Source organism: Rhinopithecus bieti, unplaced genomic scaffold (assembly GCF_001698545.2).
Source record: "Rhinopithecus bieti isolate Rb0 unplaced genomic scaffold, ASM169854v2 scaffold_2254, whole genome shotgun sequence".
NCBI lineage: Eukaryota > Metazoa > Chordata > Mammalia > Primates > Cercopithecidae > Rhinopithecus > Rhinopithecus bieti.
Window position 1 is genome coordinate 2,680,548 of NW_016803982.1, and position 27,060 is coordinate 2,707,607.

The 27,060-nt window shown below is 48.1% G+C and overlaps 2 protein-coding genes across 8 annotated transcripts in view; one reads left to right on the top strand and one right to left on the bottom strand.

Moving 5' to 3' along the window:
• GGACT (gamma-glutamylamine cyclotransferase) overlaps nucleotides 1-15,574 on the top strand; it is a 57,937-nt gene extending 42,363 nt beyond the window's left edge. For 5 of the 7 annotated variants that reach the window (XM_017861746.1, XM_017861760.1, XM_017861773.1 and 2 more), the window contains one exon: nucleotides 13,163-15,574. In XM_017861746.1, the coding sequence (XP_017717235.1) occupies nucleotides 13,173-13,634 (462 nt within the window). In that variant the 5' untranslated portion in view covers nucleotides 13,163-13,172 and the 3' untranslated portion in view covers nucleotides 13,635-15,574. Of the gene's footprint in view, nucleotides 1-12,102; nucleotides 12,482-13,162 lie in introns of those variants that run through there. The other 2 variants (XM_017861766.1, XM_017861753.1) reach the window with 2 other exon arrangements.
• The window catches only part of PCCA (propionyl-CoA carboxylase subunit alpha), a 478,959-nt gene continuing 467,227 nt past the window's right edge, over nucleotides 15,329-27,060 (bottom strand). The window contains exons 25-26 of the mRNA XM_017861220.1: nucleotides 17,967-18,044; nucleotides 15,329-15,661 (exon numbers count right to left, since the gene is read on the bottom strand). Of these exons, the coding sequence (XP_017716709.1) occupies nucleotides 15,593-15,661; nucleotides 17,967-18,044 (147 nt within the window). The 3' untranslated portion in view covers nucleotides 15,329-15,592. The remainder of the gene's footprint in view (nucleotides 15,662-17,966; nucleotides 18,045-27,060) is intronic.

Sequence of the window (27,060 nt, forward strand, 5' to 3'; positions counted from 1 at the left end):
GGTGGCCTGGCAGGTTGTGCTGGCTTTCTGTGTCATTTTCCAAGTATGTGGTTGGCTGACGTGCGGGTAGGAAGGGACATTATGGGACCTCTGGTGTCTGAATTCTCCGAACCCTTACTTTCTTCTGCAGGGAGAACAGGTTCTGCTTGCAGTGGGAAGGGCAGCGGCTCACCCAAGCCTCACCCTAATGCCGGAACCCCCTACAGCCTGGGTCCACCACGATCCCACGCTCCTGGGCTCTTTGCTCACGGGAGTGCTGTGTTATCCAGCAGGCTTTGCTTCACTTACAAAATACAAAGACAAAATCGGGAATTTCAGGATAGTGGCAGCTTCTCAGTGCCAATTCCATGGCACATGCCAGGCAGGCAGCCCGGGGTGTGCTTAATAAACCCTTGAGGGCACCTTCTAGATTCAGGTGGCCACGGTGGACGTGGCCGGAGCCTGGTATGAGGGGCAGCCCAGGCCACTGGCTGCCTGGGACCCTGGAGTGGTTGGGGGCAGTGAGGAGGTACCCTCCTCCAGGGGCCGTGGAGGTCAAGGAGGAGGTGTGAAGGCTCTGCTACCCTTGCCTGGGTCACCTTGTTTGTGAGTCATCTCTGCCCCAGCTTACCCATCTGCAAAATGGGGGAGAAGCTGGGAGTGCAGTGACCTGACCATGTGGTTTGGAGCACCAGATGGAGAATGTAAGTGAAGCATTTGGCATGGGGTGGGCATGGAGTCAGGGCTGTCCCATGGGGGCAGCGTTGATCCCCTGTGAGGCGCAGGTAGATCCAGCAAGTGGAGCCAGGTTCCTGAGGCCATCCCCGCAGGTTGAGGGCCCTGTGTGATGAGATTGACGGCATGTGTTCCTGGCTCTGGCTCCTGCTGCCGGCCTCCGCTACACCTTCTGAGCGTCCCACGAGGAGGCAGCAGGGGCTGGCAGCACCTCTGGTCCTGCTGCCGCGCCTGGAATTTGGGGCCATGGCCCTGGCTGGTCCATCCTGCCTGTTTGCATAGAGCTCATTACCTGGCCTGGCATCTTGGGATTTTCCAGCAATTCCTTTCCATACTTGAAGCAGACATGGGAATGCAGGGGACGGTCATGTCTGCATTGTTGGTCACTGAACATTTTAAAGGTGGCAACACAATTGCCTTTAAAGTGATGTGGCATGAAAAAAATCGTTATTTATATTTGGCATGGCCAAAGAGTAAAAACTCAAGGGATGGTTGCTGAGGAGCGTTCAGGGGGCCCGGGGTGGCATCAGGGACCAAGTGTCTGTTTGATTTCACAGACCTGTGAGTGTTCAGTGTCTTGAGCGAACCGTGGAGAGGAGACCCTGGCCTCTGATTTCAAAGGCGCCAGCGTTTTACCGGGGCCTGTGCAGATAATGGAAGAAAGGTGTTTTGCCAGGGACTTTTCCGGGGTATGCAGTGGGGCTGGTGAGGGGTCTGCCTTAGCAGGAAGCCCTTGCCTTTGCTGTAAAGAAACCAGCAAGCGACAAAATGAAAGCATCAAAGAGCCAACAGGATGCGGCCCGAGCCCTCCCTGGCACGTCGCCCCGAGCCGCGCGGGGAAGAGTGACCTTAGGGACCACCTCACGCGCACAGGCCAGACGCAGGTTCAAAGTTCAAGGCATTTTGTTTTTTCACCTGTTTCCTACAGTTCTAAGAAACTTCTGAAGAATTAATGTGTAACTATATCAGACACTCGGCGTTTTCTCCAGGGAAAATAATGTTACAATGCGGGGAGGGGAGGGGAAGTGGCTACTTGATGAGACACAAGGTTTCCATAAAATAAGAAAAACCCTCTCTAGGGGAAACGTGCACAACATCGCATGTGCTTCTTACTCCGTTTCCACTATGTAGAATGGCTGCGTTTGCTCAGGACTGGCGCAGTGTGTGGCTGCTGGTGGTCACAGAAGGACTAGGGCAGCAGTTGGTGTCCTTGAAACCAGGGTACAGCTGTGATCGCCATGGTCTTCGTGAGTCTGGTGGGCCCAGGATCTGCTGGGGCCAATTTTGACACAAGATGTTGAATGACAAAAGCAAATTAATGCAGCAAATGTAAAGACAGAGATGGGTTCTTTGCCAGGCCATCTTCTGGACCAGGAGTTTATGATTCTGAAACTGTTTTCTCCCTGGCCAGTGGCAGAGCCCCTCTGGCAGGGGCCTGAGCTTCATGCTACCCAAGTCCAAATCATTTTACTTTTTTCTAACAAAGTCTTAACTTGCCAAATGGCAGTATGCATTGTTAGTGGCTTGATTTATCATGTGGAGAAAACAGATGCTTTGACATGATCACGTACAGATTTTACTAACATTTCCTCCTGTCATGAAATTTTCATATATATTAGGAATATTTTCTTGAGGCATCTTTTTATAAAGGTGGTTTTTATGTTAGACGCTGGTTATGTTAGAAGCTGGTGTTGGCCGGGCGTGGTGGCTCACGCCTGTAACCCCAGCACTTTGGGAGGCTGAAGTGGGTGGATCACAAGGTCAAGAGTTCGAGACCAGCCTGGCCAATATGGTGAACCCCCCCACCCCTTGGGGGGGCGGAAGGGGGTGGTTTACAAAGTAAAGGGTTGGACCCCCGCCGGGCCAAAATGGGGAACCCCCCCCCCCCCCCGCCGTCTCTACTAAAAGTACAAAAATTAGCCAGGCGTGGTGGCGGGCAGCTATAGTCCCAGCTACTCAGGAGGCTGAGGCAGGAGAATCGCTTGAACCCAGGAGGCGGAGCTTGCAGTGAGCCGAGATCACATCACTGCACTCCAGCCTGGGCGAGAAAACGAGACTCCGTCTCAAAAAGAAGCCGGTGTCTATTTAAAGATCCTTTTGTAAATTAAGAAGAGTTAAACACGAGCCCTTTCCTTGTTCGGTTCACCTGGTCTGTGTGTGCATGCTTTTAAATGTGTACCAGGCATATGACGTGGTTGTGATTTGTAAACTATCATCATAAACTCTTAAATCCTGCCTTTTACACTCTTACCACCAGGTGGCTAAGAAAAAAAATCAAGCAAGAAAAAAATTAACAGTTATGCAAAGGACTCGTAATCACTTTCAAGTTTTGCTTTAGTGGTGATATATGAAACTATAGATGGACTGCACTTCAAGGAGAACTGCTGAATAAGTGACAGGCATTTCAGGCAGCGTCCATCCAGATGGACAGCTCATGAGTCTTCTTATTTTCTCAAATATTGGCAATGGGAAACTAGATTTCATTGAACTAAAGCTTTTGGAGACTCTGAGCCTGTTCCACCTCTGTGCTGTCCCCTGGATGTCACGATTGTCCAGGCCAGTTAGTTAGGTTTGGGACACAGATTCAGCTTTGGCCTCTTGGATTTCCAGAATGGAAGATGCCTGAATCCTGACCATAGCAGCAGGCCACCCTTATCCTTAACACATCAGCATCAGGGAACGACATCTGCAGAGATGTTCAGTGCCCTCAGAATTGGCTCTAGGAACCCCCAAAGTAAAATTCTCCAAACTGACGTTAATGTCTCATGCATGTCTTTGATTCTGTGTATTAACGGTAAGATGCTATAAGGAAATCCATGCACGAGGGATGATGGCGTGGCAGGCTGAAACACTTTTTAGATTTACTTTTGTGGACTGGATCTGTTAGAGTAAGGCCAGCATCCTAGGGCACAAACCGTGCTCTCCCCGACATTTCCACAGCGTCATGAAGGACGATCTTGTCCCATGAAACAAACCCCACCATCTCCTTGCTGGTGGGTCAGCGGCTGCTCTGCCTCTCCTGTGCACCCTGGGTCGCTCTTCAGTTCTCTAACTTAATAACTTGGACCGGCAGCCTCTTGGTTGTACACCATTTTATTCTTCATTCGCTTTTCTGATTCAAAGTGAACCTGAGTGCCTTAATCCTCTAAGGGGAATTAATTGCTTGTTTCAGTGCTTAACTCTGATCCTGGCTCAGTCCCCATGGGGACAAGTTTCTTCCTGTTAGGATCTGCGGGTGTTGTTCTAAACACAATCAGAAAGGTAATGAAGTTTTTCTTATGACAGAAGCCAGAAATGCAGGCTATTTTCTTTTCTGTTGCATAAGGAGTGTTCTCTAACTTTATATTATGAAGGATACTATTGAACTCAATACATAAAATGTAGAAAATTTTAGTTGGTCATTCTAGCAGGCTGGATTACTTCCTAGAAATGAAGGTTAACTTTTATTGCCTGGTTTTCTTTTACGGAAATAAGCTATTTATCTTCCGCAGAAAACAGTTACTGAACTGATTTTCCAGAGTTGGAATTAACCTTCTATGTATGGCCTAATCACCATCATTTCTACGTAATGTCACCCTCCCAAGCATTTTTCTTGGTTTTGGAAAATCATTAAGGCCACAGCCACTACTCGATATGCCTGATGCCGCTCCCACTTATAGGTGTTCATTTTTATTTTTTATGGGGCTTCATTGAGAAGACTATAGCTAGTAGGTATTTCTAGAAGATCTTGATAAAGGATGGAGTTAGGTGGAGACCTGAGGAGGGAGCAGGATAAGGAAGGGCCAAGGGAAAGAAGGAAATCCACATTCATCAGGTGCTCATGTCCGCCCGGCACAGTCGGCAGTCAGTGGAGGGTAACTCTTTGGGGTAAACAGGAGGAAACGGAAGCTCAGGGACTTGAAATCACTTCCCCAAAGTGCTCAGGGGTGCAGGCAGGAATTCAAGTCAGGCCTGTTGTGGCACAGTGGATTGTTTGATACTCGCCATGTACTCTGTCTCTAAATGCCCGTCTACAGAATTGAGGTTGCCTTTCCTGATGCTGGCTCTGCAAGGGCTGGGCTCACACTGTGTCTGATGCGACAGGACTGACTTGGGGGCAATTATTTCACATTAAAGTAGAGACCAAGAGAAATATTTGTTTTAATCTGGAAAAACCCAGATGGCTCGCCTACAGCTGTTTCTAACCATTACTCATTAAACCAAGCCCTTACATTTTATCTAAGACTCTGACTCTAACCCTGTGCCATGGTGGGGGGGGGGGGGGGGGGACAACACGGGGGGGGGGGGGGGGGGGGGGGAACTAGCATGGTGAGAGGGGGCAGGGTTGAAGACACAGTAACATGTGGCTCTCAGAAGGTGGCATCCCCTTCTGCAGTGGCAGTGTCACCCCTCCCAGCCTGGCCCAGGGGCCTGGTGCACCCAAAGAGGAGCCCGACATTCTCCCAGCCAGAATGAATCACAGGCATGTTCTCCTGTGGTTCTGAGAGGCATCTGGCCAGTGTCATAGACTTTTCATGTGTCCTGTTGGTTGTGATCCTCACAGCAGCCCTTGGAGATTGGCTGAATATGAGACAAGAAACAAGAGTACAAGGAGACGAGAAGCTCAAAAAACAACAAACAACAAACAAAACCCGAAGCTAGCAGAAGGAAAGAAACAGTAATGATTAGAGCAGAGATAAACAAAAGAGAGAATTTTAAACAACAGAGAAAATCAGTTAAACTAAGAGTTGGCTGTTTGAAAAGACTAACAAAATTGACAGACCTTTAACTTAAATAAAAAGAGAGAAAAGAGCTAAATAACTAAAACCAGAAACGGGCGAGAAAACATTGTGTCCTACAGAACAACACATCTTGCAGAAATAAAAAGACCAAGAGAATATTATGGACAATTATGCCAAATTGTCTAACCTAGATGAAATGGACAAATTCCTAGAAAGACACAACCTACCAAGACTCAACAGACCTACAACTAGTAAAGAGACTGAAGCAGCAATTTCCCCAAAAAGAAAAGCCCAGGACCAGATGGCTTCACTGGTAAATTCTACCAAACATTTACAGAATTCACACCAGTCCTCCTGAAACTCCTCTAAAGAATGAAAAAGAAGGAACATTTCAGTGTTGAGCATGAACCTGATACTAAGGCCAAAGACACTCCAAGAAAGAAAACTACAGACTAATATTCTTGATGAAGATTGATGCCAAAATCCTAAACAACACACTAGCAAACAGAGTTCAACAACACATCGAAAGGATTATATGCAAAGGCCAAGTGGGATTTATTCCTGGAACGCAAGGATGTTTCAATATAAGAAAATCAATCAGTGTAATACACCACATTCACAGCATGAAGGAAAACACACAGTCACTTCAACTGATACAGAAAAAGCATTTGACAAGATTCAGCACAACTTCATGATTAAAACCACAACAAAGGAACAGAAGGAAATTACCTCAACCTCATAAAGGCAGTATGTGAAAAGCCCACAGCTAACATGATGCTCAGTGATGCCAGAATGAAAGCTTTTCTTCTAAGATCAGGAACAAGAAAAGGATGCTGCTTTCATCACTTCTGTTGAACATAGTCCTGGGAGTCCTAGCTGGAGCAATCAGGCAAGAAAAATTTAAAAGGCATCCAAATCGGAGGTAAGAAGTAAAATTAACTCCGTTTGTAAACAATATGGTCCTGTATAGAAAACGTAAAAATTCCACCTTAAAACTTTTAGAACTAATAAGCAAATTCAGCAAAGTTGCAGGAGACAAAATTCATACAAATAATTATTGCATTTTTATATACTTAATAAGCAATCTGAAAAGACAAACTATTCCATTTACAATAGCATCAAAAAGAATAAAATACTTAGGAATAAACTTAACCAAGCAGGCAAGATGTGTGCACTGAAAAGTACAACACATTTCTGAAAGCAATTAAAGAGGACACATATAAATGGAAAGACATCCCATATTCATGGATTGGAAGACAATATTGTTAAGATGTCAATACTACCTAAAGTGATCTACAGATTAATGCAATCCTTTAATGCAGAAAGAGGAAAACCTAATCCAAAAATTTATATGGAAATAACAAAGGACCTTAAATAGACAGTGTGATCCTGAAAAAGAACAGTGTTGGAGGTCTCATACTTCCTGACTTCAAAACTTACCGTCAAGTTACAGTAATCAAAATAGCATGGAACAGGAATTCCTCCTCATCTGTGGTTTTGCTTTCCATGGTTATTGTTTAATGGGTACAAAGTTTCAGTTTCACAAGATGGAAAGATGCTGGAGACCTTTTTCACAACTCAAATATACTTAACACTACTGAACTGAACACTTAAAAATAGTTATGATAAATTTTATGTGTATTTTATCACAATTTTTTAAACTCCACAAATTAAAAAAGAGGAAATACAGAGAAGGATTTGGTTTATCAGATAAAATTTAAAACAAGTAGGGAACAAAAGCATAGGGAAGTGTAGGGTCCTTTGCAAACCATCTCTGCCATTGCAGAGCCTGAGTCCTACACCATACTTGACAGGGTCACCTCCCTTGGGCCTTGGGGTCAGTGCAAGTGACAGAGCCAGAAAGGCTCTTGGAGTCCAGCAGGCCCAGGTTCAGTTCCTGCTGCGGCCTCTCACCAGCTCCGGGCCAGAGCCCTCATCTTAGTTTCTTCATCTGTTGAATGAAGATAATACCACCTACTTTATAGAGTTGACAGCATTAACTAAACTGAGATGACACAAGCTACTTAGTGCAGGGCCCAGTACACCCAGGTAACCTCGGCCGTGCTGTAAGCAAGGTCCCAGAAGTCCTTGCTGGGGATTAGCCCGCTTCAGAAACACCATCCTCTAAGACACTCTTCTCCTCCTACCTCTCTCCTAAGCCTGTTCGTCCACTCTTGGATGAAATATTTTTCTTCCTTTGCAGTTGAATCCCTGGAATAGTGAAAACAATGACCATTGCATGTCAAGTACCTGCTCTGTCCTTGGCATCTTACAACTCTATTCCAAAGTCAGTGCTTCTTCCATAGCACTGTTCTCACTTCTTTCCATTTTGCAAGTTCTGAGCCTGGCGGCAGTCTCCCTGCCTGAGTGGACGGTGCCACCCCCTCTTACTGAGGGAGCGGTTTCTGAGGGAGAGCGCCTGTGCTGTGCAGCTGTCTCCCACAAGGTGCCCTTTGACAAGTCTGTCTTCTGTCTCCCCCTCAATGCCACTGTGGCTTCATGGAGTCTCACTGCATGCCCAGCGCTTAGCACAGGGCGTCCCTGCACGGCAGCGTTGTTCCCTGCATGGCTGTGTTAGGCTTCCCTTTTCCTGCGAGTGCTGCCTCGTCTTTCCTTCCTCTAGTCTCAGCAGCAGGAAGAGCAAGTCCTTTCTCTGCCTCTCCGCTGCCTGGCTCCTTCAGCTATCACCAGCCATCCGCCCTACCCAGCCCTCACTCTGGTGCCACAATTGCTACTTTCCTGGCTTCTTCACGGGGACCTGACATACCCTTGAGTCTCCTATACCTGAAGGAAACCTCCTCGCCATCCTTCTAAGCAAGCAGTTTCTGTCTTGTCACCTCCTTTTGTTTTGTTTTTTTGAGACAGAGTCTTGCTCTGTCCCCCAGGCTGGAGTACAGTGGTGTGATCTCGGCTCACTGCAAGCTCTGCCTCCCGGGCTCACGCCATTCTCCTGCCTCAGGCTCCCGAGTAGCTGGGACTACAGGCGCCCGCCACCCCGCCCGGCTAATTTTTTTGTATTTTAGTAGAGACGGGGTTTCACTGTGTTAGCCAGGATGGTCTCGATCTCCTGACCTCGTGATCCGCCCGCCTCGGCCTCCCAAAGTGCTGGGATCACAGGCGTGAGCCACCGCGCCCGGCCTGGCTTGTCACTTCCTTTCTGGCTCACGTCAAGTCTTGCAAAGAGGAAGGGGCCAGGGCTGGCAGTACAGCAAAAGAGAAGACAGGGAGGACAGGCTCTGTGTCCAGCTTCCTCCTAAATGCTACTCAAACGACCCACAAGGACAGCGGAGGAAAGCGGGCGACATGCTGCTGGAAGATGGAAAATAGAAGTGAGTGACAGCCGACTTAGCCTGGAGCCACCCAAAACTTAAGCTCCCGCACAGTGGGAGGCTGACAAGCAGTCAGCTGAGCAGTGTCTGCAACGCTGGAGGAGTCCAGAACCCAACTGCAGGCCACAGAGGCAAGGACAGGCCAAGACAGGCAAAGGCTGGGAGTGTGCACAAGGTGCAGGAGATGCCACTGCCTCCCCTCACACCTGGCAGAGGACGGTGGGTTCCTTTCTGGAGAGCTTGACAAGAACACGTCTGTGCTGGGGACATGGGCCTAGCTGAGTGGTGGTGAGGTGGCACCCTGAAAACGAGCATTGAGGGAAAGCCTGCAGAGCTCCCAGCGCCTCTCCCCAGAGCCCCGTGTGAGGCCTGCCACTTTACAGAGCTCAACCTCACTTCCAAAGAGTGGCTCAGCTTTTCCAGCCAAGATCACATGTGAAGAAAGTCTCTTGAAACACAGACACCAAAACAGAGAAAAGAGGGAGTTGGGGGAAATGGAGGCAGTGAAGGGAAGGAAGAAAACGTAAAAAAAAAAAAAAAGAAAAAAGTATTGAGCCTGTGAATGAACAAGAAGTTGAAAATATATATATATTGGAAATAAATATGATGGCGAAGAAATGCAAGATAAAGCAGAATATAAAGACCTGGAGGAAAGGAGAAAATATAAGAGCACTGGAGGCTGAAGTCAGGACCTCCACCGCGGGAATATTGGGAGAGCCACAAAGAGAACAAAGAGGAGGGAGGGGGAAGAAAATGCCCCTGCAATCCAGGATAAGGAGCATTCAGATGGAAATTCCAGCACAATCAATGAAAACAGAGTCTACATCATCAGAAAATTCTAAGAGCCTCCAGGGAAGAGCTCGAGTCACACACGGGACCTGGATCACAGCACACTGACTTCTCTTCTGCAAGAACTCGGAAAGTTAGAAGACAATGAAGAAATGTCTTTAAAGTTCTGAGGGAAATGATTTCTAGAATCCTCTACCCAGCCACGTTATTAACCAAAAGTGGGAGGGAATACACTTCAGCAAAATGCGACCGTCAGCCCAGCCCGAGGATGGGACAGGAATGAGGGTGGCCTGGATGGCAGCAACAGAGAGCCCAGACTAGCACTGGGCAGGGAGGACCTTCCTGCAGATGGTCAGGACCCAGGTTCTGACCATGCTCTCAGAAAATGTGAGGCTGAATTACAATCCTAGAAACCTAAGCAAAATGCAAAACAAAAAACCAAATTTGAAGCAATTTTGAATTTCAAGAAAAACAAAAAGTTGTCTTAAGAAAGGAAATGTAATCAAAGTACACTCTGTGTCTCATCCGGGAGCCATGTTTGCATGGTTCTAATGCCAAAATAGATCTGGGTCTGGCCCAAAACTGTGATGAGTCTGTTGGGAGGATGGCGGGATGTGGTAGGAGAGCCAAAGGTCAGGCTTTACAGTGATGGCAGCAGCAGCACACGCTACATGTCAACAGACCACACAGGACCATATGTGCTGGTAACCCACTGCAGTCTCGGAGGCAGGCTGCTACTGTGACTTCAGTTTACAGTTGAGGAAGCTGAGGCACAGAGAGGTTATATGATCTGCCTAAAGTCACACAGTTAAAGTCTGTGCTTTAGAACCACTATGCTCACCCACTTTTTGAGCAGAAAAGCAAGATATGATTTAAGACATCAAGAAGTAGCAGTGTAAGTAACAATACGGAGATAAATGCCGAACACAACAGTTAAAAGCCTTAAAAGTGTTGCCTCCAGGGAGTGGAAAGGGGTAAGAAACTTCATTTTTCTTACAAAGCGATCTATTGACATGGACACATGCCATTTTGAAAAACTGGATCAGAGAAAGCCAGACAGGCACTGGCTGTGGAGAGCTGGTCTGCAGTGTGCCTACGGCCCTGCCGGGCTGGCTGGTCCTAGATCGCCACCAGCCTGGGACTCGGCTTACTCACCTGCAGGCACTGGACTGAATGGTTCCAAGTTCCCTTCTGGCTCTTCACGTTCTAGCAACAAACAAGACCAGTGATTTAGAGAACACGTGTGTTATAACGACAACCAGACAGAGTGATGCAACAGACTAAGTAGGCCCTGCCTACTACTCCTGCCCCTCCAGGTCAGGCGCTGGCGGGGGCAGGAGCCACCTGGATGAGGGGGGAGAGGGTGCAGGAGTTGAGGTGGGAGAGTTGAGTCTGCAGCAGGAGATTAACAAGGACCCTCTGGGTGGTGCACTGGGGACAGACCCCAGGAGAACAAAGAAGACAGGGGTGCAGGCAGGCATTGGGGGAGGAGAGCAGAGTGGGAGACGTGGCAAGGAAATGCTGATGAGTCTCGCTAGGGGCTGCTGGGACGTAGGTGAGGGGAGGGATGTGAGTCCTTCCAAATGCTGAGTCCCCAGGGCAGCTGCACAGCAGGATCCAGACCATCATGGCCCCCCAGGTGCTCGTGTTTTGGGATGGCAGCCGCTTCCATCCAGTGCCCTCTCCAGACACCAGCGCTGCTCTCAGCCGGTGCCTTTTGTCATTTTCTCGTACACCCCCGCTCCGTTTCCCCAGCAGCTGAGTCCTGGCAATTTCAGGCCTGAGCACTTGCCTCTTCTCTTCCCTCAGCACCGTCCTACCCCAGGCTCTCCTTAATTCATCTCAACTTTCCTATCCCAGCATGTCCCCAGGTCTAATCTGTGTCCCCACCCCTGGCTAGGGTGTCCCAGGACTATCACATGGCCAGGCCCACAGGGCACACATATCTAGCTAGCCTTGTGTTTTTCCCACGACCACACCTTTCCTAGGGCAATGTGCCTGAAATCTGGGGAACACTGATGTCACACAGGCTGGCGACAGAACCAAGAGGCAGCAGACATGCCTCTTGAGCAAAACAAGGCCTAGAGCCCGCCAGAGCAGCTCTTGTTTGCTGAGAAGAAAACAAGTCCCATGAGTTCAGTGTGACTTCTTCAGGGTCCACTTGTCCACAATTGGTGGCAAATGCCAGTGTCCGGGGCCATTTCTGGCGGGTCACGAGCCACTGCTGGTACCTGGACAGCTGCATTTCTTGTTTTCCTGCACCTGCAATCCCGTCTGCAAAGCCCATCTCAAGGAGTCGCCGCACAGGCTGACACCTCATGGCAGGGGCACACAGGGCAACGGAGCGAGGGGCCGGGAAGAGCAGCCGCCATCCCTGTAATGTTCATTTCCATTTTTGTTTGAGTCACTTTCACGCAAATCACTTCTGTCCTTATGTAACAGTCTGTGGCCCAGACCCAGGCAAGTGGTAAATGTTTATCTTCACGCTGGAGCCAAGATCTCTGCGGGGAGTCCCATGAAGCACCACTGCCCTCTAAGACCTTGGAAAGGGAAACAGCAGAAGGTGTGGGTGCTGGAGCTCCGCTGGGTCACACTGCCAGCACCCAGATGGGAACTCAGTGCTGAAACCTGGGTTCTCTCTGCAGCTGGATAACAGGTGGTTACAAAAGTGTATGTATTTTTTTGGCTTATTTCTAATTTTAATAGTTATTGGCAATTTTCAAAGTCCTTTAAGAAACATTGAAAATTGCTCAAGAAAATGGCAGTTCTGCAGGGCTCAGGTAGCAGGGCAGGCTGTTGAGACAGGTTTGACAGACTGTCCTAATGAAAGGAGTGCCTTTTCCCAGAACAGCAGCTCTAGAGGGCGGCGGCCTTGCCTGGAACCTCCGCAACTTCCGCGCCCGCCGCACAAGGGCTGAGAACAGTGAGGTAGGGGCTGTGCTGGGCTCAAGAACAGGGGTAGTTGCTCACCTGGACAGGGTGTGTCTGGGAGGGCCGTGCTAGGACCTGGACAGAGCGTCTTCTGGCCTTGAGCTGCTACGATGGGGGTAGAGGGTTGAGAGGGGTGGAGGCTGGTGCCCTCAGGGAGTTGGGGAGGCTGCCGCAGTCAGCAGGTCAGGACCGTGTTCCTGGGAGAAGGGTGGCCTGTGCAGGCGAGGCAGGGTTGCCGCTGCAGGGCTGAGGAGCATCAGTCCATCCAGGTGGCGCGGGGAGGCTGAGGGCGCGGTCCTCCTGCCTAGAACGCAGGTGTCCTGTCTGCTACAGACACATCAAGGAAGTTGCCAATGTGTGCCCCTTTCTCTAGCATAGGGATTGGCAAACGACACCATGTCCACAGGTTAGAGCCGACCTGGTGCCCGTTTGTGAACAGCCCACAAGCTAGGAATGGCTTTGACATGTTTAAATGGACAAAAGTCAAAATATCTCATGATGTGTTAACACTGTAGGCCATTCTCATCTGCGTCGGAAAGTAACGCCTTATCTGAGCACAGCCAGGCGCATTCAAGTGGTACGGGCTGTGACCCGCAGAGGGGAGCGGCCCCAGTGCAGGCTCTCGGGGCGGGAGCCGCGGCCCCAGGTGCTGACATGTGGCTTTTCCTCTCCCCGCAGCTCTGCCCGGATGGCCCTCGTCTTCCTGTACGGCACCTTGAAGCGGGGTCAGCCCAACCACAGGGTCCTGCGGGACAGCGCCCACGGCTCCGCAGCCTTTCGGGCGCGCGGCCGCACACTAGACCCCTACCCGCTGGTGATCGCTGGGGAGCACAACATCCCGTGGCTGCTGCACCTGCCTGGCTCGGGGCGCCGCGTGGAGGGTGAGGTCTACGCGGTAGATGAGCGGATGCTGCGCTTCCTGGACGACTTCGAGAGTTGCCCGGCCCTGTACCAGCGCACGGCCTTGCGGGTACAGCTGCTGGAGGAGGGGGCCCCGGGCGCGGAGGAGCCACCGGTGCCCAACACGGTGCAGTGCTTCGTGTACAGCAGGGCCACCTTCCCCCCGGAGTGGGCCCAGCTCCCGCACCACGACAGCTACGACTCCGAGGGGCCGCACGGGCTGCGCTACAACCCCCGGGAGAACAGATAAAGGGGGGCAGGCAGGGTGGGCCTATGCCTGAGAGCCCTGGGGCTCCAAGATGTGCCCAGCCCATGCTGGGTGAAGGCGGAAGCAGAACAGGGCCTTTTCCAACGAATCAGCGGGAAAAGGAACCAAAGTTTCAGTGGCAGCTGATTTTACAAGTAATGTTGACACACAAATAGCAAGGTAGTTCCCTCCCGTCTTTCCACCTGGTAAGAAAAATTCAGAATTTTAATATCCCTAAATGACATTTAGAGAACTCGTGTTATGCCTAATTCTTCTGCTCTTCTTCTTGTGTTTTTTGCTGTTTGCTCAGCTTTGAGCTCAAGATAATATTTAGGATCAATGTAAAGACTTGGTGTTGCAGCTAGATTTTAGCAGCCCTATTATACTGATTCTGGCCTGTAGCCCCTGAGAAAGCTGATTTTACACAGCTGGGTAGATATTTGTAAAGAAGGTCCACGGGGCAAGCATGCTGTATATCAGAGTGCGCACAGCACCATTCTTCATAATTTTCAGATCAAGCTTCACAGCAGATATTAAAGATTATTTAAATTTGAAGTTGATGTTTTGGGAAATCAAATATAAAAGTGTTGGTACTATGTTTGACCCCCGCTTCTTTGGTATACTTATTTGGTAGAAGGTTCTCTACATTCTGATCTAGCAAAATAATGAACACCCACTTGCCGGTAGACACAGCTGAGCACCCAGACTTCAAGTGCAAGTTTATCTCAGCTCAGATCTCAGCAGCCAGGCCCGGTCCCTGGCCCCTGCCCCCTGAAGGGAGAGCATTTGGGGGTAGTCCTTTCAGAGAAGAGCCAACGCGTTAGTAATTTGTTCTTCAGGCCTGACAGAAGCTTCGCTTCCAAATACAAACAGCACTTAAAATAATTTTAGCAAGGCACGAAGTACCAATTACTACCCACCTCCATCTGATAATTGTCAGCATCGATTCAACTCGATGCACGGCTCTTTGCTTCTGCTTCCCAGCAAAGTCTGAAATGTATTCCAAGAATTTCAGAACGGAATGAAAATGCAGCTGCTGTGATCCTTAGTAACCTCTTTCTCTGCTGGGAGAGCTCACTTACTCTTCAACTTAATGGTAGACTGTGATTGCTAACTGCATCTGGCACAAAAACATGATCATTATTTTTAGCTTCTTTTGCTTAATTGGAAACTTGCTTCACAAAAAAACACAAAAAGGCTAGGAGGGGTCTCAGCTGATGAGTTCGTGGCAGCCCTGTGCTTGACGGGGTGGGTGACGCAGCCCAAGCTCCCTGCAACTGCCCTGGCTTGTGCAATGGGGAAGGGACCAGGCAGCATGCTCATCCTCAAAATAGTGCAGACAGCACCCCCGCCAACATGGAAGCTTCAAGGTGACCTCCAGGAAGGTGACCTCCAGGGGGTCAGCCATCAACACTACACCCACATAGAGACACAGCAGGAAAAGGATTGCCAAAATCTGCATTTGCAGTCTCTGGTCCTTAGGAAGTTAGGAAAATCAGCACCAGGAGTGAGGGCCTCGCTTCCAGAAGAAGTAAGGCAATCAGATGAAAAAATGGCAAGTGCTAATTTAATAAAGCAAGGCAAATAACTGACATTTATGTCAATCTTTTAAAAGGATCACAAAGAAATGCTAGTAGTCTACTGGCAGAGGCTGTTGCCTATGTGTACACTGTCTTCAAAGAAAGGGCAAACTAATATTTAGACAAATGCTCAGTTTGATTGATTTAATTTTGATACTAGGAAATCTCACAGAAGTACAAATCATATGTACAAGTATTTATATCAGTGAAAATTTCCATTGGTGATTTTTTGGCAGAATATTGGACTTGACTCTGGAATAAATGACGACGTAAACGTAGCTGCACAGGGGTGCTCCTGTAAAATGCTTGAATCAATTGTGTGTGAAAGCATCACACAAATGGCTAATTAAATTGGGTGATGACTGAAAGGATATAAATCCTTCATTCCAGCTCCACGAGCAGATCCCCTTCTCCAACTGTGTCTCCAGCTTGACAGTGCACAGATTTCACCTTGAATTTTAAAAAATGCAGGGGGAGGGGAGAGTAAGAATTAGTAACCAGAACCAGGAGGCGGCAGGCTCCTAATCCATTTCTAGAAATGCACAGTCCTGCAGGCCCAGCAGCACAGGCACACGCCACCCCACCGGAGCCCAGCTAAGGGACCCTGGTGAACAGGGAGGCGCCATGGTGGCTGTGGCTCACCCCTCCCTTCTCCCGTCTCCTCTGTCCTCGGAACCCTCACAGTAGCTGGTCTGAGGGCTGCTCTCCGGGGCACTTGTGCACTCTGGCTCCTCGCGCTGGGCACCCTCAGGTCTAGGCGGGCTCTTCACTGCCCGGTGAGTTCTAACCCCCAGCCTCCCTTCTCTGTGGTTTTAGATTGTGGAAATGTTCTCCGAGAATTAATGGAACATTTAGTGTAAAAGAAAAAAAAAGGAACAAAACACAAGACAGTCAGATCAACTGCTGAGTAAGAGGAGGACCTCCCTAGCCTGGGCAGCACCTTCCTTCTGAAGGGAAATGGAGTCCTTGGCAGGTGGGGCTGTGCGGTCGTCCTTTCCGGCACCATGGGTGTGTGGAACTGTCCCTTTTTGCCCTACCGGTTTCGGTCAATCTTTATCAAGTTTTGCTTTCCCAAATTTGTATTCTGACTTAAAATTAGCAAGGAGGGGGTTAAGGTGGGGAAGAGACAGTCATTTGACTTCTTGGAGGCTCTTGCTTGGGCCTGAAAATGAACAATGGGTTAGAACTAATCGGCCACTGCAGACGCTACTTGGACTGAAGAGGCTGCTTTCCACGATGTTCCTGCCTCCATTTAGCAGCCCTACTAGAGGACGCAGTGTTAGTGATGCTGCGATGACCAGAGTAGAGAATGTTTCCTTTGTGAACTTTCTCTCTGGGAGGAAAAATGGCCTCGCAGGTAGGAACCAGGGCCTGCTACTTTGCACAGGGGCTTCGGGCCACTTCTGCTCTTCCTGGCTGGGTTGGAACTGAGAGGCCTGGGGATGGGGAGAGGTGAACAGAATGCACAAGAAGGCTCCAACCAGGAGGGCCAAGGGAGACCCAGGCCACGAGGACAGGAAACCCACTAACGCATGGCGCCACACCCCTTCAGGGAACTGAGGCCAAGTTCATTTCTGCATTAGCACCTCAGACCCGCAGCACAGGGCCCTTGGCATGCGGCGGACACACGTTCTCGGTCCCCCACAACTAGGCCAAGTTCTCATCACGGATGGATGTCATGATGCTAGGGCAGCACAAATGTTAAATCCCAAAGAACGGATACAAATTTTTATACGAACAGAAACCAACATTTTCTTGTTCACTTTTTAAAAAAAGTAATTTAGAAAGAATTCCTTAAAACACCAAATCATGCCATTCTACTCTCCATACCCCACCAACATGGGGCAGCTGTCCACACCCCTCCAGACTGGCTGGCTGGGCTCAGGAGCCCCTGGCATCCACCTGGGCCTCTGTTCTCCCAGCCGGGACCAGGCATGACATCCCCGCCGCCCTTTCTCCGAGAATCCGTTTCACTGCCTTCTGCAGTGACAGAGCATGAGACAGAGGTTGTGTCTCTCTGATGCAAACCTGGTTAGGAACTGATGGATCTCTCTGCACCTGATGTCCCCAAGGCATGGCCACATGCAAAACACGGCCAGCCTTGCGCTTGCTTCCAATCATGCTTCACCATGCAGACACTTCCAAACCAAAACGGCCCTCAGATAGGGATCATTTACCCACTAATGGCATCTTTTTTAGTCTTTTTAGTCACAGGAAGAATAATGAAGTTATTGCTTAAAAGGACTTTTCTGTTTTCTTCAAGAAAAAAAAATACACTTGAGTTTTCACTATTAATGAATTTCAGTACTAATGGAGATTCTTTTTTTCTCCCTAAATAATTAAGTCCCACATGTACATGGGGTTTCGGCTCCTCTTGATCTGCAACTGAATTGTTCTCTTTGTAGAGAAATTGTCTTGAAGAGTTATATTAATTTTTGCAATCTGTAAAACCGTTTCCTGCTGTGTCACCTAAGTCTCAGATAACTAACTGCCTCCAAGACAGATGTAAACATTAAAAATTAAAGACCCCTTAATTTGAAAGACATTAAGGTGAAGAACAATTGTTCTCTGACTACCTGAACATAATGCAGACTTTTTTGGAAGGCACGCTCTCCACGAGGCAGGGACGCATCAGGGCAGAATGGCAGAAGCTCCCAATCCTAATGTCCTCTGTAGAAGCGACCACCCACGATTCAGAGGTGGGTGTTCCTCCATCACAAGGCCAGCCTGGGCTGACGGGGACTTGGGGACTTACCGTGCCAGTTTTCCCAGCTGTCATACTATTCTGCATTTTCATGGCTTCAATCACACAAATTTCTTGACCTTCTGCTACCTGGAAACAAAAAAAGGGCAAAAGTTTTAAGAGCAATTCTAATTTTGCAGTGACGCTTAGGAATGAAGCCGCCGAGAAATCCTTTGTCAAATGCCCCAAAATATGTGCCTATGAACAGCAGCAACGTCTCTAATTAGTTTCCTATTCCAAGCTCATCTTTAGGAACAGTAAAGAAACACCATTCTCTCTCCCATAAAGTCCTTGTTGGAAAAAAAAAAATCCCTGGCCCTGGAGAACTGGGGACCCTGGCTGTGGGGCCTACCCTGGGGATCTCTGAGCCTGGCTCTGCCACTAACAGAGGTGCTGGGAAGTGGGAATGTTTTCCACTTGCCTAAAATGTCCAGAATAGGCAAATCTCTACAGACAGACTCGAGGCTGCCTGGGGTTGAAGAGGGAAGGGGAGTCACTACTGAAGGGTACAGGGTTTCTTTTGAGAGTGATAAAAAATGTTCCAAAATTGATTGTGGTGACAGCTACAGAAGTCTGAATTGACTGAAACCACTGAATTGTACATTTTAAAGGGCTAAATTGTATGTGAATTACATCTCAGTATAGCTGTTACCCAAAAAAAACAAAAAAAAAAGAAAAGAAAAAAAAGCCCCACCAAATATACACATTTCTGTCTACAGTTCCGGGGAGCTGGGAACAGCTCAGGCCTGGCGCCGTGAGGACCACTGGTCCCATCCTCTGCAAGACACAGCAAGTACCCACAACGAGGCACAAGGCAGCTTCCGGAAAGCCCCTCCTGACACGGGAATGACTTCCAGAGCTATACGCGCTCCACGCTCGGAGACTGGGAGCGCCCACGGGCCCTTGCTCAGACTGCGTTCAGAGCTTGCCTTTCATTCTGCGGGGAAGCCAGGCTGAGCTGGGTGTAAGCCCACTGGGGTCAAGCCTGAGGCTTCCCTGCAGGAGTTAGCAGGGAACCATGCCGTGCACTCACTCCGCTCTGCCTAGATGGGTCAGCATCCTGAGCCTGCCAGGTTTTTCTTCTGCTTTTGTGAAAAAGGGCCTCCCAGTCTTTGAAACGGGCAAGTCCAAGTTCCTAGGGCAATGGCTACGTGGTATGGGTAGGTGTCCTGGCATGGGGCTCCTGGCCCTTCACACCACTGTGGCCATATTTGTCTAATGCCACAGAAGCGCCTAGAGAATGTTCTTTCCTGAAATCCCCAGATGATCTCCAATCCCCCTCTGGGCCCCCCGTGTGGCGCAAGCTGTCTTGCTGGCACACTGGAGCGCCTGAGCCCGATGTACTCTTTTCCTCTGCTGTTCAGGTGATGGGCTGCTTTTTCCTGGCACAGAAATATAGGAAGAGAGACGATGCCAAGGCTTCGGCGCTGGCATGGAGGAGAGACACCGCGCTGAGGAGCTGGGCCTGGAAGCACTGCCCGCGCTGCCCTTTTTGATTCATTTTCACCTGGCATCTGCATTCCAGGGAGAGCAAAGAGCCAGCCTCGAGGGCTGTTTGCAGGGGACAGGAGGGGCAGTGCAGAGACAATGCAGAGGCCCCCCTCGGGGGGTCAGAACAGTCGCTCCCTCCAGTCGGCATTTTAGAGCCTTTTTTCTCTCTTCAAAGGCAGGCAGAGACCAGGGAAGCCAGGAGCAAGTCCGGTTCACTGCAGCGCACCTGCCAGCCAGCTCCACACAGGGGACCCTGGAAGCTTGGCTGTGTCCTCTTAGAAGCTGGACTCACTGCGATCGACTCTGACCCAGGACTGAGCACTCAGGCAACAGGACTGGGGGCTCTCTGGGAAATGGATCCGAGACTCAACAGAACATAGTAGAAATGCCATCCAAAAATGAGGAATCCACCCTCCCTCTCTGGGCACTGTGCTCTCTCCAGGTGGAGGAGCTCCCTAGGGACTGCATGCCGGCCTCCCACACACCCACCCAGCTCTTCCTCTGCAGGCGTCTGAGGGCCCAGGACTGGCCAGAGCCCCGTCCCCCCGCCATGCACACTGGCTTCACATGGGTGGCACAGCCCCTGCCCTCTCTGCCAGCAGGTGTGTCCTTCTGCCACTCATCCCCTCCCATCCCATTGCTCAGAATCTGCGGGCCAGACAGGCAGACAGCTCCTGCTTCTGTTTTACAGGATCTTCAAGTGAGCGAGTTAGCAATTAAACTGCAAATATGAAGAAGAAATGCGGCCTAGGGATTTCCAAAGGTCACGCCAGCGGCAAAGGCCAATCTGACTCCGCTCTAGCTCTACTCTGGGCTCCGCCAGGGCTGGGAGCAAGTGGGTGGTGGACAGGAGCTTAAGGGGCTCTACTGTGGCTGCCACTGCCCATCTTTCTGACTGGCTCTGTGCTTCTAATGTGGGCAGTTTGCAAAGAGGTAACGCAAAGGTAACCCCAAGTGCTGGGTCCCCAATTGTTCATCAGAATAAAACCTCGGATTTAGCCTGAGACAATCAGGAGAAGTGGGGAGGCCTGAAATTCAAACAGTCCCTCCCTCTGATTGTGCGAGTCCGGCAATTCAATTCGAAGGACTTCAGAGAAAGCGTGTCCCCACTGAAGCGATCCCACCTTCTGCCCCATCCAAGCACAGCACTGAATCATAGAATTAGATCCTCCCTGCTCCATCCACCTTTCACTCCGGTTTCCCTCCCTAGCTCCTCTCATGGTGCCTACTAGTCTACTTAGATTATTTAGCTGTATCTAATCTATCATCTGTTTTAGAGACAGAATCTCGGTCTGTTGCCCATGCTGGAGTGCAGCGGCACGATCTCAGCTCACTGCAACCTCCATCTCCCAGGTTCAAGCGATTCTCCTGCCTCAGCCTCCTGAGTAGCTGGGATTATAGGCATGCACCACCACACCCAGCTAATTTTTGTATTTTTAGTACAGATAGGGTATCACCACTTTGGCCAGGCTGGTCTCAAACTCCTGACCTCAAGTGATCCGCCCACGTTGGCCTCCCAAAGTGCTGGGGTTACAGATGTAAGCCACTGTGCCCGGCCTAGATTATTTAGCTGTAAATGAAAAACTAAGTAACACACTTCTCTATTAACTTTGCACCATCTGTTTTGTAGACCGTTATCACTAATTCATCCCTAAGAGATGGTGCTTAAAAACTTCCTTGATGCCCTACAAAATAGTGAGATACATCTTGTTCAACAGAATCGTGTTCTACCCCAACACACACACACACACACACACACACACACACACGTGAACTTAATTGAATTTCAACTTGTTTCATCCTTTGGAAAAAATCGAGCTGGAGAACCAAATATGGTACAAACCAAATGTCAAAGAATATTGCAATGGAAACAGAAACTACACCTGCCCCAGTCTGTGGGAAGAGGCTGGCACTCGAGGGTGTGCTCCAGGGATGGGTGAGCACTGAGCTGGGCTCCTTCCAACAATAGCAAAATGCTATCACCCGGCTCTTGGGAGCAGGGGCTCTCACCCTAGGACTTTGGAGCTCTGCTCCCAGCAGTGCCGGCACTTGCAGAATGTGCAGCACACCGCAGGGCACACCAGGGAGCTGGGCAGTGGGCCCAATGGAAGCAACACCTTCCGGATGGCCTGGGGTACCTGGGAAGCCAGGCAATAATTGGGTGCACAGAGAGGGCCCTCCAACATGCTGTCTATCCGACGCCCCCATGTGCGGGGCCCGTTCCTGCAGGATGTGTGTGCACACTTCTCCAACAGTTTTGTGAATCATCTGATAAAGACTTAATGGTTGTGACAGGATGTCTCCAATGTTGGGCTTACAAAATGGTCACAAGCCTCGCAAGTCTTTTTGATGAACCTAGTGGGCCTGATGTATTTCCCCACTCCCTGTCTAATTGGTGTAGAGTTTGGAGGCCTCAATCCTGTATCTTTCATCCAGCTTATTGCGTCCTCTCCTTTGACACGAGGTCAAGGTTCACATTCGCATCCGATTATCAGAGCGGCACTCATTAAGCGGGAGTCGGCCTTGCCCCAAACGAGGCTTGAGAGAAACCTCGGCCCATTTACTCAGCAGATTTTCACCTGTCACGGGGGCCCGAGTGTCGCCAGCATTGCTCTGTGCTGAAGAGCTGCAGACACCTCCAGCTGATGATGAGTTGTGAGTGATGGGAATCAAATCCCGTAAAGCCAGCTGCTTGCCATGGTCGGCAAAATGACTCTAATGGATATAGGCTGCCAATTTTCCAGTTTTACTGGCAAGTCTTCCAAGGGTAATTAAGGGAAGTTATAAATGATATGGAAATCTCTCAAGTTCCATTTATTTTCAGAGGACTCTTTCCCCAGAGACTTTTATCTTCAAGCTTATAGTATGCTTTGTTGTGCTAATGATTTAAACCACTTCTTATTTCTGATTAAAGCCCCCAATATCCTTCTACCAAGTTCTCTTCACTCCTTCCACAAAGATTAAAAGACAGAGAACCTTCTCCCGCACATGCCCCCTTCTCAGAAAACATGCTAAGACAGGGACACATTTGGCAACGCGGATCATTCAAACTGCAAACTGCCATGACCACTAAGAATGCTCAAAGAAAGTGCAGGAAGAAAAAGAGAAGAGAAAGGGGGAAAAAAGACCACCAAACATAAAAGGAAACCCCCACAAGCACAGACTTGAAAGCGGTGCTCAATACCAGATATCCATCAGAAGGTGGTGTAGCTCACTAATGTCATTTGATTTGGAATAAAAGCATGAAAATGATGGCAAAGGCCTAAAATTGGAGATGTAAGGGATGACTGCACAGTATTCCATTTCTCAATTTCATCCTTCAGAGCCACAAAATGGGGGTGATACAGTGAGTGGATGAGATTTACAGTAACAGCTGTGGTCTCCCACACAAGGGAGGCCCTTCTAATGGGCTGAGGTCTGTTTGGAACAGACGGGGAGTAACAAAACAAGGTTCCCTATTAAGAGTGTGCAGTCGTATTTCTGATAAAGAAAATGACGAGGGAGTCAGGTCTCCTTTAAGACAGCCTCATCCTCTTTTTGTTGCCCAAGCCCAGGGCTGTTTTAAATGCGTTATCGTTGAAATAGAGGCCAGGGGACGTACAGCATCGAGTCCCCCGCCCCCCAGGAAGCCCACTCTCTAGCAACTGTAAGGAATGCAGAGGAAGCGGTGCCAGTGGCATATGGCTTTCCACTGTGCTAAACATTCACACAAAAGACAGGTTCATCAGTCATTGCAGTGTCTGGATAAAAAATTAGCTCCTGATGGATGGTATTTTGAGCTTACCTGCTGCTAGTACATTACCAGAGAAACACAGGTTTTGAAACCCACATGACATTAGAAACTGCAGACCATGAAATACGACACGTGCAGGAGCACACAATGTATGCCAGATTATACAAAATAATAAATAAGCTATTTAAACCCTCTGCCTAAAATTGGGCCCGCTGCAAGGAACCCTGGGTCACTTCTACGCAGGCCAATTAATGCACAGCATCTGCTGTACAGAAGCAGGGCATGAAGCACTTCCGATTGATTTCGGCAATTAAAAGAAAAACTGTTTCCTGCCTGTTCAGACAGCAACTGTTTCAATGCAAGAGTGAGCACCGAATCACTGTGTGCAGCTGAAAAATTAAGTCCCCTTTTTGGGGAAGAAGGGTGGGAGGAAGAATTTTATGGAAAAAAGAGGATTCTTTTGTTGTTCTGTGTTCTGTGTTTTTCTGCCAAATTAGACAGAAGGCTTGGAGGGCTTACCAGCCCGCTGCAGTTTCCACTTCCGCAGTATCGGGCCACGGGAAAAACACGGATCAACATCAGCCCTGCTGACTGCGCCACAAACGTGAAAATCCCTCCATTTCATTGGTAAAGGCTGCTCTACCGAACACAGGTGCCTGAATGCCACACATTTTAAGGCCCTTAGATCTGAAGAAAGATTGAGTTAACAGTCACAAGAAAAGGCATCTCACATTGAGTGAAAAGGCACTGCTTGCATCTGATTACATTAATAGCAACTTCAAATATCCCGTGATATTTCCTGAAGAAACGTGTATTCACATCCCAACATCTTCATGTAAAGCGAGATGGGGAGGCAGCCACGGGAGACTGCAGTATTTGAGCAAGGATGGAATCATCATCAAATTACAAAGAGAGACCAGGCGGCAGGAGACGTCCGCCCAGCCCTTTCTCTGGCTGAAGGCTCCTTTAATGGCCCATGCACGAGCGGCCTCACTCTGGAGGGCGCGGGAACCCAGGGGCCACCCGTTCAGCCCGATGCTGGCTTGGGACTTCAGGCACACATGTCGTCTGCCTGGTGCTCCCCTTGTCTCTCGAGTGGGGCTCCCCAGAACTGGGCAACACTTGAGGGGCTAAGGGCAAGGGTAAAGACTTGTGGCCAATATAAAACAAGTCCAGTTTCTTTCCAATTTTCTTAAAATGAAGAAAAATATGACTCCCTACTGCCCTCTAAGTTGGCTCCAAATCAGAGGCAAAGCCTATAGTTACAAAGAGAACTAGTGAAAACTGATGTCATTGACAATAGCTTGGAAATTAGCCTGGGGCCTCTACCTTTGTAAAGCATGCTACTTGACAGGGCTCTATGAAAGAACGATTTTTTGGTAAACTTTTATTTTTATTAAAAGAGTGAGAAAAAGATAGTTTAAATCTTGGTAAGACTGAGAATGGTCACTTACAAAGATGTTGAAAACAAAGAAAACACACCTTCTACTCCCAAGCAGATCACTCCTGGAAAATAAAGGCAAACGCCAAGCTTGGAGAAGACTCTCTGACAATATTTAATATACTGACCTGCATAAATATGTTTTATTTTATATTGATAATTGAGTACATTAAACTGTAAAAATGCCCAGATTGTTACCTCCAACAAAAACCAACTCTTAACATTTAAAATAAATGTTATCTGGAAAAGATTACAAGGCCAAATCCTGGGGGCGTCGTTACCTCCGAAGAAGACAGGACAGGAATGAGGTGGAGGAGCTTGCTGCAGGGGAAGTTCATTTTATATGTAATGTTTCATTGTGAAATAAAACTTGAAACACACATGGAAATGGTGAACAGAGGGCACAGGAGTGCTTGTTGGATTCTTCTCTGTAATTTTCTGCATGTTTGCAGTATTTCATAATTTTAAACTTTTAAAATGTTAACGAAAGTATGGATCTCTGTGTACGTGCTGTGAGATGCAATCTGAGGTTTGGGTGAAAACTGGCATCTTGTCAAACTGCTTGAATAACTATTGCTATAAAATGTATAAATTTAATTATGACAATTACTTTATAATTGTAAATCAAGGTATCCAGAACCTGGAAAGTCTGTGAAGCAGCTAGGCTGGCCCCTCTGCCAGGGAAAGACACAATGAGCGAGCCTGGGCTGCATGAGGCACACAAGCGTGATGCCAGGCAAACACGTCCGGAGCGCCCAGCCCTGCCTTCTCATTAGGATACTTGGAAGCTTATGACATTTTCAAACCTCGTTTCTTTAAGAAATAAAAAATAAAGGTATCTCGCCAAGTTTGCCAGTTCTCCATGGTCGGCTATAAGCTCAGTTACATGAGGCTTAGAGACAAAGGGGAGGTGTGGACATCATACTCTGAGATGGGATGGGGTGCCTGTCTGTGTCTTGTGGCCCTGACTGCTACCTGCTTGGGAGCCCGCCCTGTCAAAGCAGCACGTGCAAGGAGGAAACAAAATCGGGGAGAAGTGTAAGTGGTGTCGCTACCAACGCTCACCAGTGTGATGCTTTCACCGGCACACTGTACAGTGGCTGTTTCTTGCCTTTAAGGCATTCACAGAGGAGCAACCCCAAACGCCTCACTGACCCCGCTGAAGGTTAATTCCATCACGAGGTGGATCTTCTCAGCTCCACCAGAATATCCCCACATCTATCTGATATTGAATGGGCTAATTCACAAGAAAAAGCAGCAACAGGTATTTAATTTCAATCTATTCTTTCACCTGGTTTCACTAATCGTTAAAAAAAAAAGAAATGCAGATGAGTATATAGCCAGCTTATGGTTCATTCCTCATTTCATTGTTTGGTGTATTAAATGAGTATTTTTGATGCAAATCTGCGATGACTGCAGAATACAAACATTACTTGAAAGAATCTTAACTAAATGCAATATTAAAATGCCTCCTTGGGTGACTATCTTATGGGGTTGTTTCTGATATCAAAAGGCTAACAAAGTGAATGTGCTTATCATGACTTTATACTTCAAAGTCAAAGTGAAAATTATGCAAGACATTCAGCAGTTATAAGTCTAATTTAACACGGAAAAATGTATTCTACCATTATTCTGAAAATATATATATTTTTAACATTTCTGTTCAAGAATATCATAAAGACAGAAGTTTGAAACAGTTGAGTCATGCTAACTTTGATTACAGAAATGCTCTCAGTTTACAACAGTGTTACGTGTCTAAGAAAACAGGTTTGTTTTCAAACTGAAATGAGTCACTGCAGAAACATTTTCAGAAGGCATATAGAAAGGCACAGAAGATTTATTCTATGAGTTGTTTCCTAAGTTATATTAGTGATTCCTGACTTTAATCATCCACTGTACTTTCTTATTGATTTGTTTGCTTATCTGCATTTTACTGTGTATTAAGATCCTCTCGCCACGTGTTCAAAAAACTATTACACAATCATTTCAAATGTGACCTGCCACATCTAATGTTAACTAGTATATAATAGACACTGAAAAAGTTTTCAGGAACTTTTGCTGTGTGAACCCTACAGAAACCCTTCAAATAAAACACAGCTTCCGTGTTTAGGGCAGGGTGTTTCCAATGAATCAGTTCACAGGTCTTGGCACCTCAAGTCCCCCAAGTGGATTCATTACTTCTCAACAGCCTTCCCACATCTCTTCTTCCTGAGGTTTTTAAACTGTGTTCAAATTGTTGACTTCACAAAACAGATTTGTTAATTACGATTTATGTGACACTTTTTTAGAACTTACTGCCAGGCCCACCATTCTAAGATTGGTCAAGTTTTACTTCAGCTAAACAGAAACATGATAGATTACTGGAATTTAAAAAATAAAAAGTAACATTTCAGAGAAAACAGAATACTTGTAAGGCCCTTAGTTGTTTTGGGTCGCTTATT